This window comes from Dromiciops gliroides, chromosome 1 (genome assembly GCF_019393635.1).
Source record: "Dromiciops gliroides isolate mDroGli1 chromosome 1, mDroGli1.pri, whole genome shotgun sequence".
Taxonomy (NCBI): domain Eukaryota; kingdom Metazoa; phylum Chordata; class Mammalia; order Microbiotheria; family Microbiotheriidae; genus Dromiciops; species Dromiciops gliroides.
Genome location: NC_057861.1, coordinates 286,438,064 through 286,452,806, shown reverse-complemented (window position 1 = coordinate 286,452,806; position 14,743 = coordinate 286,438,064). Strand labels below are relative to the sequence as shown.

General features: G+C 38.5%; 1 protein-coding gene across 1 annotated transcript in view; it reads right to left on the bottom strand.

Annotated features, from left to right (window-relative positions):
- Positions 1–604: 604 nt before the first annotated feature.
- The window catches only part of GDAP1 (ganglioside induced differentiation associated protein 1), a 32,263-nt gene continuing 18,124 nt past the window's right edge, over positions 605–14,743 (bottom strand). Inside the window, exons 3-6 of the mRNA XM_043976285.1 lie at positions 9,511–9,684; positions 7,483–7,577; positions 5,893–6,007; positions 605–4,326 (exon numbers count right to left, since the gene is read on the bottom strand). Of these exons, the coding sequence (XP_043832220.1) occupies positions 3,944–4,326; positions 5,893–6,007; positions 7,483–7,577; positions 9,511–9,684 (767 nt within the window). The 3' untranslated portion in view covers positions 605–3,943. The remainder of the gene's footprint in view (positions 4,327–5,892; positions 6,008–7,482; positions 7,578–9,510; positions 9,685–14,743) is intronic.

The window sequence follows — 14,743 nt, the reverse complement described above, 5'->3', positions numbered from 1 at the left end:
TCCTCCAAGTCTCACGTTCCACCTCCTAAAGGAGATGGTCTCCTCAGTTGCTGGTGCTTTCTTTCCCAGTTATCTCGTGTCTATTTTCTGTCATTTATCTATTTTTTTTTGAGGCAATGGGGGTTAAGTGACTTGCCCAGGGTCACACAGCTAGTAAGCGCCAAGTGTCTAAGGCTGGCTTTGAACTCAGGTCCTCCTGAATCCAGGGCCAGTGTTTTATCCACTGCACCACCTAGCTGCCCCTGTCATTTATCTTAACATAGGTACATACCTCCCCTGGTAGAATATAAGCTCCTTGAGGGCAAGATTATTTTGTATCTGTTTTTATATCCCCTAGGCTTTATATAGTGCCTAGTATTAATAGGTGCTTAACAAAATGCTTGTTGATTGATTACTTGACATTAATTTAAACATTTGAAAATTAATAGCCTATAATTTATGCCTATACTAAAACTGTATTACTTTTATGAATTGTGTATCTTTTAATTTTATATTTTAAAAAAATATAGCTCACAACTCAATATCCTGTCCCATTCCCACCACAGTACCTTTCACATAGAAACATAACTAATATTTTAATTGAATCAAATGTTTAATTGCTTTATTTCTTCTGTTTCAATATGCCTTAATTTACAACAAAACAATGAATATACATTTTATTGAGATAGCAAGGTATAATATATAAACAATAGAATTAGAGACAGAAAACAAAGTCCTGACCTTATTACTCATTAACTGTGTGACCTTGGATAAGTCATCTCTCTATGCCTCAGCTTCCTCCCCATTAAATGGAGGTTAAGAGTACTTATATTACTACCTTGTAGGGTTGTTGTAATTATCAAATTAAATGAAGTATCTAAAATAACTTGCTAACAATATATTAATGATAATAATAATGCCATTTTTATAATACTTTAAGATTTGCAAAATACTTAAACAAATATTATCTCATTTTACCCTCACAACAACCCCTGGGTTGTCCCATTTTCCAGATGAAGAAATGGAGCTAGGCAGAGATTAAGTGTCTGAGGTTAAATTTGAACTTAAGTTTTCCTGATTCCAAGTCCCGCATTCTATCCTTTGTGCCACCTAGTTTCTAACCATAAAGCATTCTATATAGATCTGAAAATAATCTACTACAATGACTTTTGCTTTAAAATTTATGTTTATTGGTCAGTTACACTTAAAGGGGTTACATTGAAAATATAACCTTGCATCTCTACTTCTGTTTATATGTTGTGTTCAATCAAGAAGAGATAACAGAAATAAAAATGGCTGATTGTATCTAACCCATAAGTTAGTCGGCACTCAGCATCACCAAAAGTTGTACAAGGACTTCAGAAAATAGTACCAAAATGTGTAACTGCAAAAGAAAATGAGATTATAATGATGAGACTTCAACAACCAATCTAAGATGAAGTTCCTTCCTAGTGCCTTCAATATTTTTCAACTTTTGAGTTTACAGGACTTTTTTTGAAATTGAAGAAAATATTGGTGACTCAGCAGTATACAATGTGGAGCAATTAATATAGGTTCATGATGATGAATAGTAACATGTAAAGAGAGTATCTGGCAAGCAAGAGTGTTCTAATAACAAGTTTGTATAGACAGAAAGTATTGAGTACTGTAGCTGTGCAGTACAACACTAGGCTTTCCAGTGCGGAAGTGCCTTTCTATAGTATGAGAAATGAATAGCACTAGTGGTCATCTAATAGACTGATCTCGTGGAAATGTCCCCTATACTGGCACTAGGGAAACCAGTGCTTCACTTTTGTTTATCCTGAACTACCAGTTGAGTAGTACTGATGAAGAGCGACATCTTGTGGTTCTTTTAAGCCATCAACAAGTTACTATACCACTTGTATCAAGCGACATCCCAGATAGGGTCTGTGGCATCACCTTTGCACATAAAGGACTGCAAGTTTTTCATACAACTTTATTGGTCTTGTCTTTGTCATATTAATAATAAAAACTGGAAGACTACTCTGCTCCAAACTACTGCTCTGTGTCCTAGCCAAGGAATTTTTTTTTCAGTTAAAGTTTCCTCCTGATTTTTATAAAAATGCAATTTTGTTTTTACTATTCTGAAGCTCCACTTTTAACATGACAGTGACCTGAATAGCCAGGAAATACCACAAACAACTTACTAATGCCTGCAATGAGGGTTACATTACAAATACATGCAGTGAGATTTTCCAGAGACAATTCAAGGCAGATACACCACAGCATAATACACTTCAATACAAAGTACAAATATAATCAAAGCTGCCAACATGTTAATATTTTTGGATTAACTTTACTCTGGAGACATTATTCAGTTTGTGTAAATGGAGTACATCCAGTTCATCAAGATCTCCCCAACTGTTGGATCATGCCATGGAATTACAGAAATGTGTTGTTGTTGTTTTTACCATTGACAACAAGTTATTGTTTTCTAGGTATGACTGTTTCCTATTAATGAAAAGGAAGAGAGAGGAATGAGTGCATTCTTTGGCCATTTCTACATGACCAGCCTGAGGCTGACATGAGGCAAATTTTTCATAGAAACTTTGGAGCCAAAAGGGACCATAAGGATCATCTAGTCTCATCCCTTTTTTTTTTTTAAAGATGAGATAACTGAGGCCCAGAGAGGTCAAAAGATTTTCCTAAGTAAATGGAATAGCAAAAACAAAACTTCTAAGTCCAGGCCCACAATTCATTCTATTACACCAAATTGCCCCTTTCTGAATCTTGAAACCTACTTCAGTTTAGGTTTCTTATATTTATTCATGGTACCCAACACAAGAAAAACCAAGAAACTTCCCTAAGCCTTTCTTAGGTTCAAGTTTGGAAAGTAAGACTGCTTTGTTTCATCACTAATGGCAATAGAACCCTTAAACAGGCATGTTCCTCTGTTTTTCTAGGCAAGAAGAGTATATTGTGTTTGGTAATCTTAGCCAAATTTCCAACTGGAAAAGCAATTGACATTATTATAGATTCAAATGTATTTTTTTAAAAAATGAACTAGGTTTGATTGCAATAGTGTGGAGGTAAATTTCAAGCTCTTTTCCAAACCACTACCTATAAAGCACTTTCATCCTTCCTTTCACAGGCCCAAGAGCTCTAGTTAGACATCTGGGTATTACTTAGCAAGGAGACATGCAACTTATGGCCTGGTGGATTAACAATAGTACAAACTACTTGTCCCAACATTCCACATGGTGGCATTTGTATCTTTTTCTTCTCTTTCCCTCTTATTTCTTCCTCTTCTTTTATCCCTCTTATCCTGTTTCTGCCTTAGGGTTACCAGTGACACAAAAGGGTACAAATAAGTATTTGCTAGTATCCCTGATGACCTTCCAAGGTAAGGAAGTGGATACCCACTGGTCTAGAGCACTGGAGTGGATTTCTACCTTGTATGGATAATGTCCATTGATGTCAGGTGATATTGCAAGGACCAGTGAGATCAGGTTCAGAAATCACTTTTGAGATGCTCAGATAAAGGAATGCATGCAAGCATGGGTTACTGCTATTGGCTGCTTACAATAATAAACTCCATAAATAATTCAGCAGCACATCTTTTCATTCATGTAGCAAGGGGGAATCTTGAAACAGTGGTCTAACTTCGTAAGACTTCTTTCATATAAATTCACCTTGTCCATTTTTTTAAAGATGGATTCATTCAACCTTGCAAACAAGTACTCAAAATTTACCAAAGTACGCGTGCATGCAGGTGCACACATGTGCACACACACACACACACACACACACACACACACACACCAAAAAAAAAAAAAAAAACCTATAGCTTGCCCTAACCTGATGAGCTAGACAGAGAGAGTAAAGGAAATGAAATCAGCAAACTTTCCTGCTCACTTGGGATAATTCTTTACCAGCCCTAGGAGAGCAAGCAAGTGTCGATTGGAAAGGCTGCCTCAGTTGCCATAGCCAACACAGCACAAGCCTAGAAATAATTTTGTCTTGCTCTCAGTGCTAAAAACACATTGCCAAATCTCTTTCTGAAAAGCACAAAAGCAAAATATCCTATTCCTGCAAGCAGACCAACCACAAAGGTGGTGCCAAGAACTTTTGGGGCCCTTTTCTTGGCCACCCGGAATGCTGTTGGCAGCACCGCCGAGATTAATATATTGTTGACATGTCCTAAAACCTTGTTAAATGTTTTTCTCTTCAAGACACGCTCGTAATAGGTTTCCAAGTTTGGTCGCTTTCCGTTTCCCCAGTTTCTCCTTGCAAACCCCAGGAACTTCAGTCGATGCAATGTGACAGCAAGCGATACATCTGCCAATGTGAAAGATTCACCACAGAGCCAAGGTTGGCAGCCCTCCTCTAATCAGAGAAAAAGACACGGAGAATTAGGTGCAAACACTATACACAGAGAACCCAGAGGAGATATGTTGCCTGACTACATTATTCCCTCATCTTTAAGAGTGGCTGCAAAACTATCAGCATTTCAAAGTCCTACATTACTCCTAATGATAACACTCTTGGCCAAATTATTTTCTGCTTTAAAAAAAAAAAACCCAGAAAAGGCTAATTTATTCTAAGCTAAAGGGATTTTTGTGGAACAACCGCTAGCTTCCCAGGTCTCTGGGTAATAGCTGAAGCTCCCTGGTACTTAAAACCTGCCTGATGAGACCCCAAGTGGCTTAGGGCCTCTAAGAAGCTGCATGATTCCCCAGGTGCTTCCTGCTCATTTCAGTAAACAGCAGGTGTGCTCAAGGTAACAAGAGTAGGTTCAGCCTGGAACTAGTCAATGCCATTACTGTCTACACTCTGTCACCTAGGGCAAGGAAAGTTTCAGGTGACAGAACTATCATCTAGAGACCCTAGCATGCTGCAAAGGGGACTAACATATATGGGCACATGGGAACTATTTTATTCATAAAGCTCAGCCCACACATGTTCACAACTAGTGCAGAATTTAAATTCTCTATGTTATGTATCTGAAAGGCAGCTCAAGATGTGGAGAACAGAAGGCCAGCCCATGCAGCAGAAAGGCCTGGATTCAATACATGGTAGCCCTATGATCATAGACCAGGCTCTAAAACAGGGATCTACAAACTAGGTCTGGAGGATCAAATCTGGCCCACCCTGTTTTTATACTGCCTAAGCTAAGAACATCTATTTTTTCTTTTTTTTTTTTTTTGGTGAGGCAATTGGGGTTAAGTGACTTGCCCAGGGTCACACAGCTAGTAAGTGTTAAGTGTCTGAGGTCGGATTTGAACTCAGGTCCTCCTGACTCCAGGGCCAGTGCTCTATCCACTGTGCCACCTAGCTGCCCCTATTCTTACATTTTTATATATGATCCAACTTTATTTTAAAATGTAAAAAAACATTCTTAGCTTGCCACCCATACAAAAACTGGCTTCATGCCCTACTCAAAGATTGAATGTTACAGAATAGTTAAGATGCATTGATAGAAAAGATTTCCACACTAGAAGTCCCACACATTGATGAAATCACAGATCCAGATGCCTTCTTTTGCCTTCAAGAAGACATGCACGCTTGCTGATCTATATGGTTTTCTCATTGTAATTTTTAGGGCAGAAGCCATGCCTGAACAAGCAAAATGAAAAACAACATTTAGACAAGGACCAAGATTAATCCCCAAGAGCGAAAAACATTGCAACTAATTTGAAAGGGAAGTATGGGATCTGGATGTTATCAGCTGCCATCACCTTCACTCAAGAACTGTTCCATTCTCATGTTTCTCTCAGGTACCACCTAGGTGACCATTAAGTTGTTAGTTTTGCTGAGCTCATTCCAGTTACCACAATCATAATTAAAATATGAACAGAAAACATAGAGAAAATGTTTGAAATGAAAGCTATCAAGGGGAGCACAATACCATTGACAGGAGTGGGCAGGAGAAACTTCTAAATCAGCACTTACCTGGGGTCTCTTCATTTCTCCTTTGCAACTCAGTTTCAACTTGATCCAGAACCTTCTCAAGCTCATCAAGTATTTTCTTCAAATATTTTACATTGTCATGGTCCAGGAGCTTTGACTAAGCAAACAAACAAAAAACACACTGAACACAGTCAATTTCTGTGAGGGACTTACACAGTGCAGAGTCTACATTTTATGAATCTACAGGTGTTTTCTAGAGGACAGCAAGAAGTAAGATAACTTGGATAAAGTGAAAAACACTGTTAAGAGAAAACATCAGCTCAGAAAAGGCCCCCATAAGTAACTTCCTTTTCTCAGGGACAGTTCCAAGCAGGGTGAAGTAACTACAGCAAAGAAAGAGCTGGCCAATACAGAGAGGCATCAGAACAACCATTATAACCAATTTGAAGGACAATCTACATAGGAATAAAAACCTCTTCAGGCCTAGATGAACTAGTTGGGGGAGTGTATGGTTAATGATGATTCACAGATTCCATTTAGCAAACATTTATCGAATGCTTCATATTTGTAAGGTATTATACTAGGTACTGTGGGAACACAAAAATGAAAAATCACAGTCCTTATTCTCAAAATTCTTATACTTTAACAGATGAAAAACAATATGGGCACAAAATTAGGATGCTATAAAATAGAAAGTGATAAAAATAAAAGGAGAAATTTCCCTCAGGAAAAAAAAAAAGATCGTTTTCACCTGGGGAAACATTTTTATTTTTTTTGTTGTTGTTTGTTTTGTTTTTTTGGTTTTTGTTTTTTTCAGGACAATGAGGCTTAAATGACTTGCCCAGGGTCACACAGCTAGTAAGTGTCAAGTGTCTGAGGCCAGATTTGAACTCAGGTCCTCCTGAATCCAGGGCCAGTGCTTTATCTACTGTGCCACCTAGCTGCCCCCTATATTTGGGGGCATGTTAAGGAAAACTAGGTGCCACAATAAGGCACAGGATTTAGGCAGAAAATGAAAGATTGTTGTGGTGTTGGTGTAAATGTTTTCCCAATAATATAGGATCAAAAAAGAGAAAGGAAAACAAAGAGTGTAAGAGATAAGTCAAAGTAGAAGGGACTAGGGAGGAACTGTTGATCAATCCATCTGATGAGACTCTAGCTCTTGACCTTTGTTGGGCCGAAATATTTTCTGCAGAGCTGGATGTGCACACTTGGCCCTTTGCAGAAAGATAGCACCTTGCTGGGAGGACATAGTGAGGTACTCTAGTCCCCAGTGACTGGGACTGCCTCCTCATGATTAGTGACAGATTTGGGGGGGATGAGAGACTCTTGTTGGAAGACTCCCAAGGAGGAAAAAGAAGAAAGGAGAGGACAGAGGGAGGGAGGAAGAGGAGAGGTTGAAAAAAAAAGATAGGGGCAGCTAGATGGCGCAGTGGATAGAGCATCGGCCCTGGATTCAGGAGTACCTGAGTTAAAATCCGGCCTCAGACACTTAACACTTACTAGCTGTGTGACCCTGGGCAAGTCACTTAACCCCAGTTGCCTCACTAAAAAAAAAAAGAAAGAAAAAAAAAAGATACCTAGTACCATACAACACTAAATGTCAACTGGGAATAACCCCAGTTTACTCACTTTAAGGCGTTTCTGCTTTGCTATGTATGCATCCTGAAGGTCTGGATTTTCTTGAGCAAGTTTCTTCAGTTCAGACTCAGTATTACCTATTTGGCCTAATGTTGGGAACATTTTCCAAAAATAAAACAAAAAAACAAAAATTTTTCTCAAAACACAGAACATGACACAGCATGGTGTACCTGTAAAGGTTTCAATCGAATAGAAGTAAATTTGTTCAATTGAATGAAACTGATAGTTTGCTTTTGAATTCGTTTCCCATTAGATTTTTTTATAAATACAATCATTTAGAAATAATAAAAGTAGAAAGAAAAGAGTAGAAATGTTTTTAAAGCTCTTAGACTATCTCAGACTCTACTGACAGGAATAGTCAATAAGAGAAAGCCTTGGCACAACCAAATCAGTACACTTCCAACAATATTTCCCCTTCTCCCTAGGCCCTCAAACAAGGGAACTATTCTACCCCTAGATAGAAATTCTTTCCTGACTTCACACCACAATGAGAGGCAGGGAAATAAATAATTCTGGAATTACTGTAAAAACTATTAGAGTGCACCTGCTTCTGGCTGTAAACCATAAAACCAGTATTTAATAGTAGCAATTAAGTAATTCTAGAAATCAACATCGTCATAGCTGCACGTCCACAAATATGTAAGGTAAGTAATACCAAGGGTCTGGTAACACATAGACTTCACTAGAAAGGGGTAGGCAGAAAATGGTATGGATAATATCACTATAGTGAATAATGTCAAGGAAATGGTCTAACAATACTCTGCCAATTGTATGGCCAAAGCTTATGAGAGACATCTCTCAGGAGGGATAGAGAATGGACCTGTCATTTCACTGGTATAAAGAACTCCCAGGTAAGGAAATTCCCTCTCCTTTTATAATCTTAGAGAGCTGCCTGGGACACTGAGAGACTAAATAACTGCCCAGGATCTCACAGTACTATGTGTCCGAAGCAAGATTTGAGCCCAGGTGTTTCTGGCTTTAAGGCCACCTATCTACCCACTACACCCTATTGCTTCTCAAAGCATGAGCAAAACTTTATAATTTTATTATGCCCAAGCAAACCAACATTTCTTTTTTTTCTTCTTCTTCTTCTTCTTTTTTTTTTTTTGGTGAGGCAATTGGGGTTAAGTGACTTGCCCAAGGTCACACAGCTAGTAAGTCTCAAGTGTCTGAGGCCGGATTTGAACTCAGGTCCTCCTGACTCCAGGACCAGTGCTCTATCCACTATGCCACCTAGCTGCCCCTCCAACATTTCTTTTTAATCTTAGAAAAACAGAATCAAAGAATGAGGTCAAATGAGGGGAGATACAGTATTGGAGAGACTAGAGCAAGAAGTTAATGGAAAAATTCAATGGAAAAATTCAAATTAATGAACAAAATCAAAGGAGAACCACTGGCTTAGCATTCTCCTCCAGAGAATATGGGAAAAGATAAATATCAATATCTAACAGATTATTATAAAAATTACAGAAAAATAGCCTTTCATTTTCCTATCTAATGACAGCAAGGTTTCCATTAATTTCTTTAGATTAGCATTACCAAGTATGACCATAGGCCTTGGTTGTAATACCAAGCTCTATTGAAAGATAATAGAATAAGTCAAGCATTCAGTCCTCATTCCTATACTTGAGATCATGAGGAGGTTGCAGAACAGGCCTGATATCCCATAGCTAATCAGTGGAAAAACCAGGACAGGAACACAGGTCATCACATTATTTGTCCAATCCCTTTTCTGCTATGGCAACCTTCCTTTCCACAAAAGACACCTATTTTATGATATATGTAGCCTTGATCTACAAAATGAAAGTGGGAGTTGGACTAAGTAAAAAATAAACATTTACTTAATATAAGGCACATATTAATAAATTTGAAGCATTTGTTTTCTATGATGATCTTGGGGATATCTGTGAAACAAATCGAAAAGCCCTACCCATGACCATAAGAAATGATACAAATCAGACAAATGAGTTACAAAAGGAATGTGAGACAAATCCTAAGAGCCCTGAACTCTTTACATACTTCGAATCCTTGTCGTTGCATAAGCAGGAATCATGGAGTCCACTGTTAGTTCTGGGTGTAAGATGCAGCCATGTGTATAGGCATCCATGGGCAAGGAGTCAAGGAGTTCTCTGTAGTGCTGGACTCGTGGGTAATACATACTTTCTTTCTCAGGTATTAACCTGGGTGTCTTTTCTAAGATATTCATTCATAAAGAAAAAAATTAAATTAGGTAGCATGATAAAAAAGAAACACATTATAATAAAAATTATCAATATGATCTTAGTAGAATTTAAATGATAATCATATATTAGGAAGTAAGGATTATACTTGTAAATCATGGGTTTTAAACTAGGCAACTAAAAATGTAAAGTGACATTACACACAAGGACATTGATAGAAACATAAAGTCAGATGACAGGTGCTCCAATAGAGAGGGTTTTTTTAATGTAAATTCATTATGCTTAATGTTGGACTTCAGAGAGCAGAAAAGGTCTTGCCTCACAGAAGCTGCTTTTTTCCCAGGAATGGTCCAAAAATCCAAATATGAGAATTTGATTCACCATAAATTCTTTTTGTCTGTGCAGTGCTCCTTTGAATCTACCTAACCCTCCACCATTCTGCTATTCTTTACAGTGGACACCTGACTGAGGGTGGCAACAGGAACTAAAGATATGCGACCCACATGCAAAAAGGGATCCAATTCAAGGTTCATTTCAGAAAATTATACCAAGATAAGCAATGGCAATAGCAGGCTGAAAGGGTCTGACCTCCCTGCTAACTATCAGCCAGACAGGACTGAGAAAATTACCCATCATAGAAGCTTCTGTATAATCCTAAATCCACCCAGCTCCAGAGTCTATCTTCCATGTGATGAATCACAATCCAGAGTTCCTTGGGGGTTCTCTGTTGGCATTAAAAGGACATCCCAGCTGGATGTGTGAATTTAAGTCTATCTTATCTTCCTTTGCCCACTTGCAAGGGCATAGACACAGGAAAGCAAATTCAAACTGTGCATGTCCTAGAACTCCTAGAATGTCAAAGAAACTCCTGTACTCTCTGGGGGCTCCCAAAGTTTCAGAAAGCTGTGGTATAACAACTCCTTGGTAGATTGTCATAGTTTTATGCATTATGTGTTAGCTATTATTTGGCTTTAGAGTCTATGCTGATTAAAATCCACTGCACACAGTATCTAAGCATATCTATTGATACCACCCCCACCAACACCATTATGCCAAAATCGTGTGACTAGAACTCTCTGAAGCATATTAAATTCAAGAAGGAGCTGCAGTTTCCCGATACATTGGGGTTTCAAGAACTAGTTTTGGATTGGGTAAATCTGTGAATCCATATATTCCTTGACAGTAAATTGGTACTTCCCCAGAGAGAGAGAGAGAGGCAAAGCCAGAAGAGAAAAGATAGCTGACTTTCTGAGAGAGATGGAGAATATTCCTACCTTGTGGGGCTAGCCAGCCAACTGCCAGAGAGCGTATCAGACTTCCCAAAGCTTCAAAACTTAATAGGATCAGTGATTGGTTGTCATTGTTTACATGGTGGCAAGCTAAATACAGCTAAAGTTTGTATTTTTCTCAATTAGACATTAATCATTTCATTAAATTTTAGTGTTTGAGACATTAGGCCTTATTGAATCTTATTGTTTTGTTTTACAGATGAAGAAACAGAAACTCAGAATGATTAAATTGTCAAAGCAGTCACCTCCAAAGGTGGCATAGCTAGTTAGTGGTAAAGACAGAACTTCCAATTTCTAGGTCATACCCTTTCAACCACACAACAACGCCTCCCCTGAGATGGTTTTTCAAAGGGTACAAATTCCAGAGATCACTCAAGTAGAAGGAAATAGGAATAGGAACTGTGTAACTTCATAGTTAACAATGAGTCCCTACAAGAGTCACAAAAAAGGAGAGAATGAGTAAATAAAGCACTGGATCTCCTTAGCCAACTCCATAATTATTCCTGTTTCAACTAACCTGCTTAACCACTCCTTTATCACTTGAACGAATAACAAAGTTCTTCATTCCACTCCAGGCTGCAGTTCTGACACTCCAGACTTTCTCTACCATGCCCCTACCAGCACACTTCTCCCCTTTTCAATTTCCTTTTATGTGCTGTCTTCCCCAATTAGAATGTAAATTACTTGAGGGCAGGATTATTATTCTTCCTGCTGGTATGAGTATTCACAAAGCAAACCATAGTGCCTAGCACATTGTAAATGCTCAATAAATGTTAGTTGCTTGTTGATTTGACAACTCCTTCATTAACTAATGTCAATAACATTCAAAAAAAACACTTCAATACACATGTATTAAGCACTTACAATTTATTATTTACTTAGCTGAGATTTTGAAAGTCTCACATTGGTTCAGAAAGTGTTGAAAATCCAGTATTGGACAATTTCCATAAAACAACAAGGCAAAGTTTCCCCCATGCCAGGTCAAAAAGCAAAATGTCCAAAGGGCAATAAGCTGTTTATATTCTTCCTTTCTCCTCCCACATCTACAAAAATGCAGGCTCCTACACAAAATACTAGAAAAATGCTTAACTCTCCCTCCAAAATTGGCTGCCAGCATAATTTTACCAAGAAGGAAACTTCCAATGCACAACACTCTCCAACAAACATTGATACAAGATGCAGTAAGACACATTTCTTCATTCTTGATATTACCCTATGGGAAAAAGGGGAAAATGAAGAGTCTAAGCTCAACTTCCAGGTGACTCATTTGCAAAACTTTATGGCCACATTTCAACATTCAGCCTTGACTCTCTCTACTGTGGTAAAAAGTGAAAGCTTTTAGAGTTGGTTAGCGATAACTGAAGGATGCTAGTTTTTGAAGGACCATCCTTTCAGGGAGGAGACCGTGAGGAACAGCAGTGCGTCTGCTAAGCATTCCACTTCCGGGGTGCAAGCTTAAAGGAAAGGAGAGAATGGAAGTGGTGCCTTTTTCTCTCCTTGCTCTCTCACTCAGAGGTGGCTTTGGGATTTGTTGAGTTCTATACGGAATGTAGACTAAGCTTAGATCTAAGACTATTTATTTGTATTTCTACTTTCCTATTTCTCTAATCAGCATCACCTTGTTTGTTGGCTAATTAATTCCCAAACAATAAAAGCTAAGTAATCCATTTCTAACTAAAGCTCAGAGGTTTCTTTCTCTTACTGGTCTGGGAGATATATAAGGGGAGTTTAAAGCTCTTATATCCAATTTTAAATTTTAAATATTTTAAATCTCACACTACAAACCAACTAGTACTTCCAACATCAGGACAAAATTTTCTTCTAGCCTCAATGATAAAAAAAATGGCACTAAGTAAAGAAATCTCTACTTGATCTTTCTCCTTGCCTCTAATTTCTCTCCATTCCAATACATCTCCCACACAGCTGCCAAAGTGATTTTCCCATCACCTTCCACATTTCTCAGTAAACTCAGGTGGCTTCCTATGACCTCTGATAGTGAATCTGAACTACTCTGTTGGCACTTACAGCTTTTCACAACCTGGCCTTTTCCCATCTTTCCAACTTCTTACACATGAAATCTACTATTCAGCCACACTGGTTTAGTTGCCTCTTAGGTCTTACTTGTTTCACACATAATACTCTATAGCCCATATCTGTGCCTTTGCACTGACTATCCCCATGCCTTGTGTGCTTTCCTTCATCTTACCTCCTTCTCTTAGAAGCCCTGACTTCTGTCCAGATTCAGTTGAATATCACCCTTTCCAGGAGGCCTTTCTTGGTTCCCCACTCTCTCCTCAAATACCTCCTGAAACAAATCATTCCATTTGTGGGGGGGGGGGCAGGGCAATGAGGGTTAAGTGACTTGCCCAGGGTCACACAGCTAGTAAGTGTCAAGTGTCTGAGGCTGGACTTGAAGTCAGGTTCTCATGGACTCAAGGGCTGGTGCTTTATCTACTGCAAAGCATTCCATTTTTGTAGGAAGCTTTTCATAAGAAGTCTAAATTAATCCCTTTACAACTTCCACCCACTACACCTAATCCTCCTCTCTGGGGCTAGGAAGAACAAATATAACTTCTTTCCCATCTACACATTTCATATTATATTTTCATATTATATTAAATGTATGCTTTTATATTATATTAAATTTCATCTTCTTAAATTAAGCAAAAGTTCTAGCCTGTAGAGAACTTTTAAAATCCTGATACTGTCATTCTTTATGTTAGATAACCCTCCTGACTTTTTATCAGCTAGAGATCTGATTAGCATTTTATTTATACCCTTATCCAAATCACTGACAAAAATCACAGAGAGAGAGGAGAGGAGAGAAGAGGAGAGGAAGAGGGAGAGGAAGAGGGAGAGAGAGAGAGAGAGAGAGAGAGAGAGAGAGAGAGAGAGAGAGAGAGAGAGAGAGAGAGAGAGAGAATGTTAGTTCTAAGCACAGATCTCTGGGTCACACCAACACCACTGGAGACTTTCTTCCCAAATAACATCAAACCTTGATTATTCTTTGTGTGGCCATTCAACCAATTCCAAATACTTTTAATTGGGCTGTAGTCTAAAATGCATCTCTTCTTCTTTACTACAAAAATACCAGGGGGGGGGGGGGTTTGCAGCTAGGTGTCCCAGTAGATAAAGCACCAGCCCTAGATTCAAGAGTACCTAAGTTCAAAACCAGCCTCAGACACTTGACACTTACTAGCTGTGTGATCCTGGGCAATTCACTTAACACTCACTGCCCCACCAAAAGAAGGAGGAGGAGGAGAAAGAGAGAGAGAGAGATGGACAGAGCTATAAACTGAGAGGGTTACACCAGATAGCTTCTGAGGGTCTCTCCTAACTCATGATTTATGATTCTATGATTGATGATACTATGGCTAACCAACTCTTCTCTGTTTCCTTTTCATCACCTTTAGGTGAGCCTATCTATCTCTGGAACCTTCTATCCCATCTAACAACATACCAACCCCATAGATCTTCCACTTGGGCAATTCAACCCAATGAAGTAGGTCATCTGGATAAAGTAACTTGAATTCATCAAAGGAAACTACTTGTTCTCTTACCTTTTTTACCTTGGGTATTAATTTACGACTAGTCATTTTTGTTCTGCTTTTGTTGCAAAGGCCATTTTTCTTGGCATAGAAAATAGAAGTAAACAACTCTGCCCTCTCTATATGATCAGTTACCATTGTGGCGTGCACCTTAAACAGCAGTCTCTAGCTTTTCCTTGATCCTCTTTTCCCCAGTTTGGTAATGTTAGTAAATATAGCCACCTTCCAACTCAAA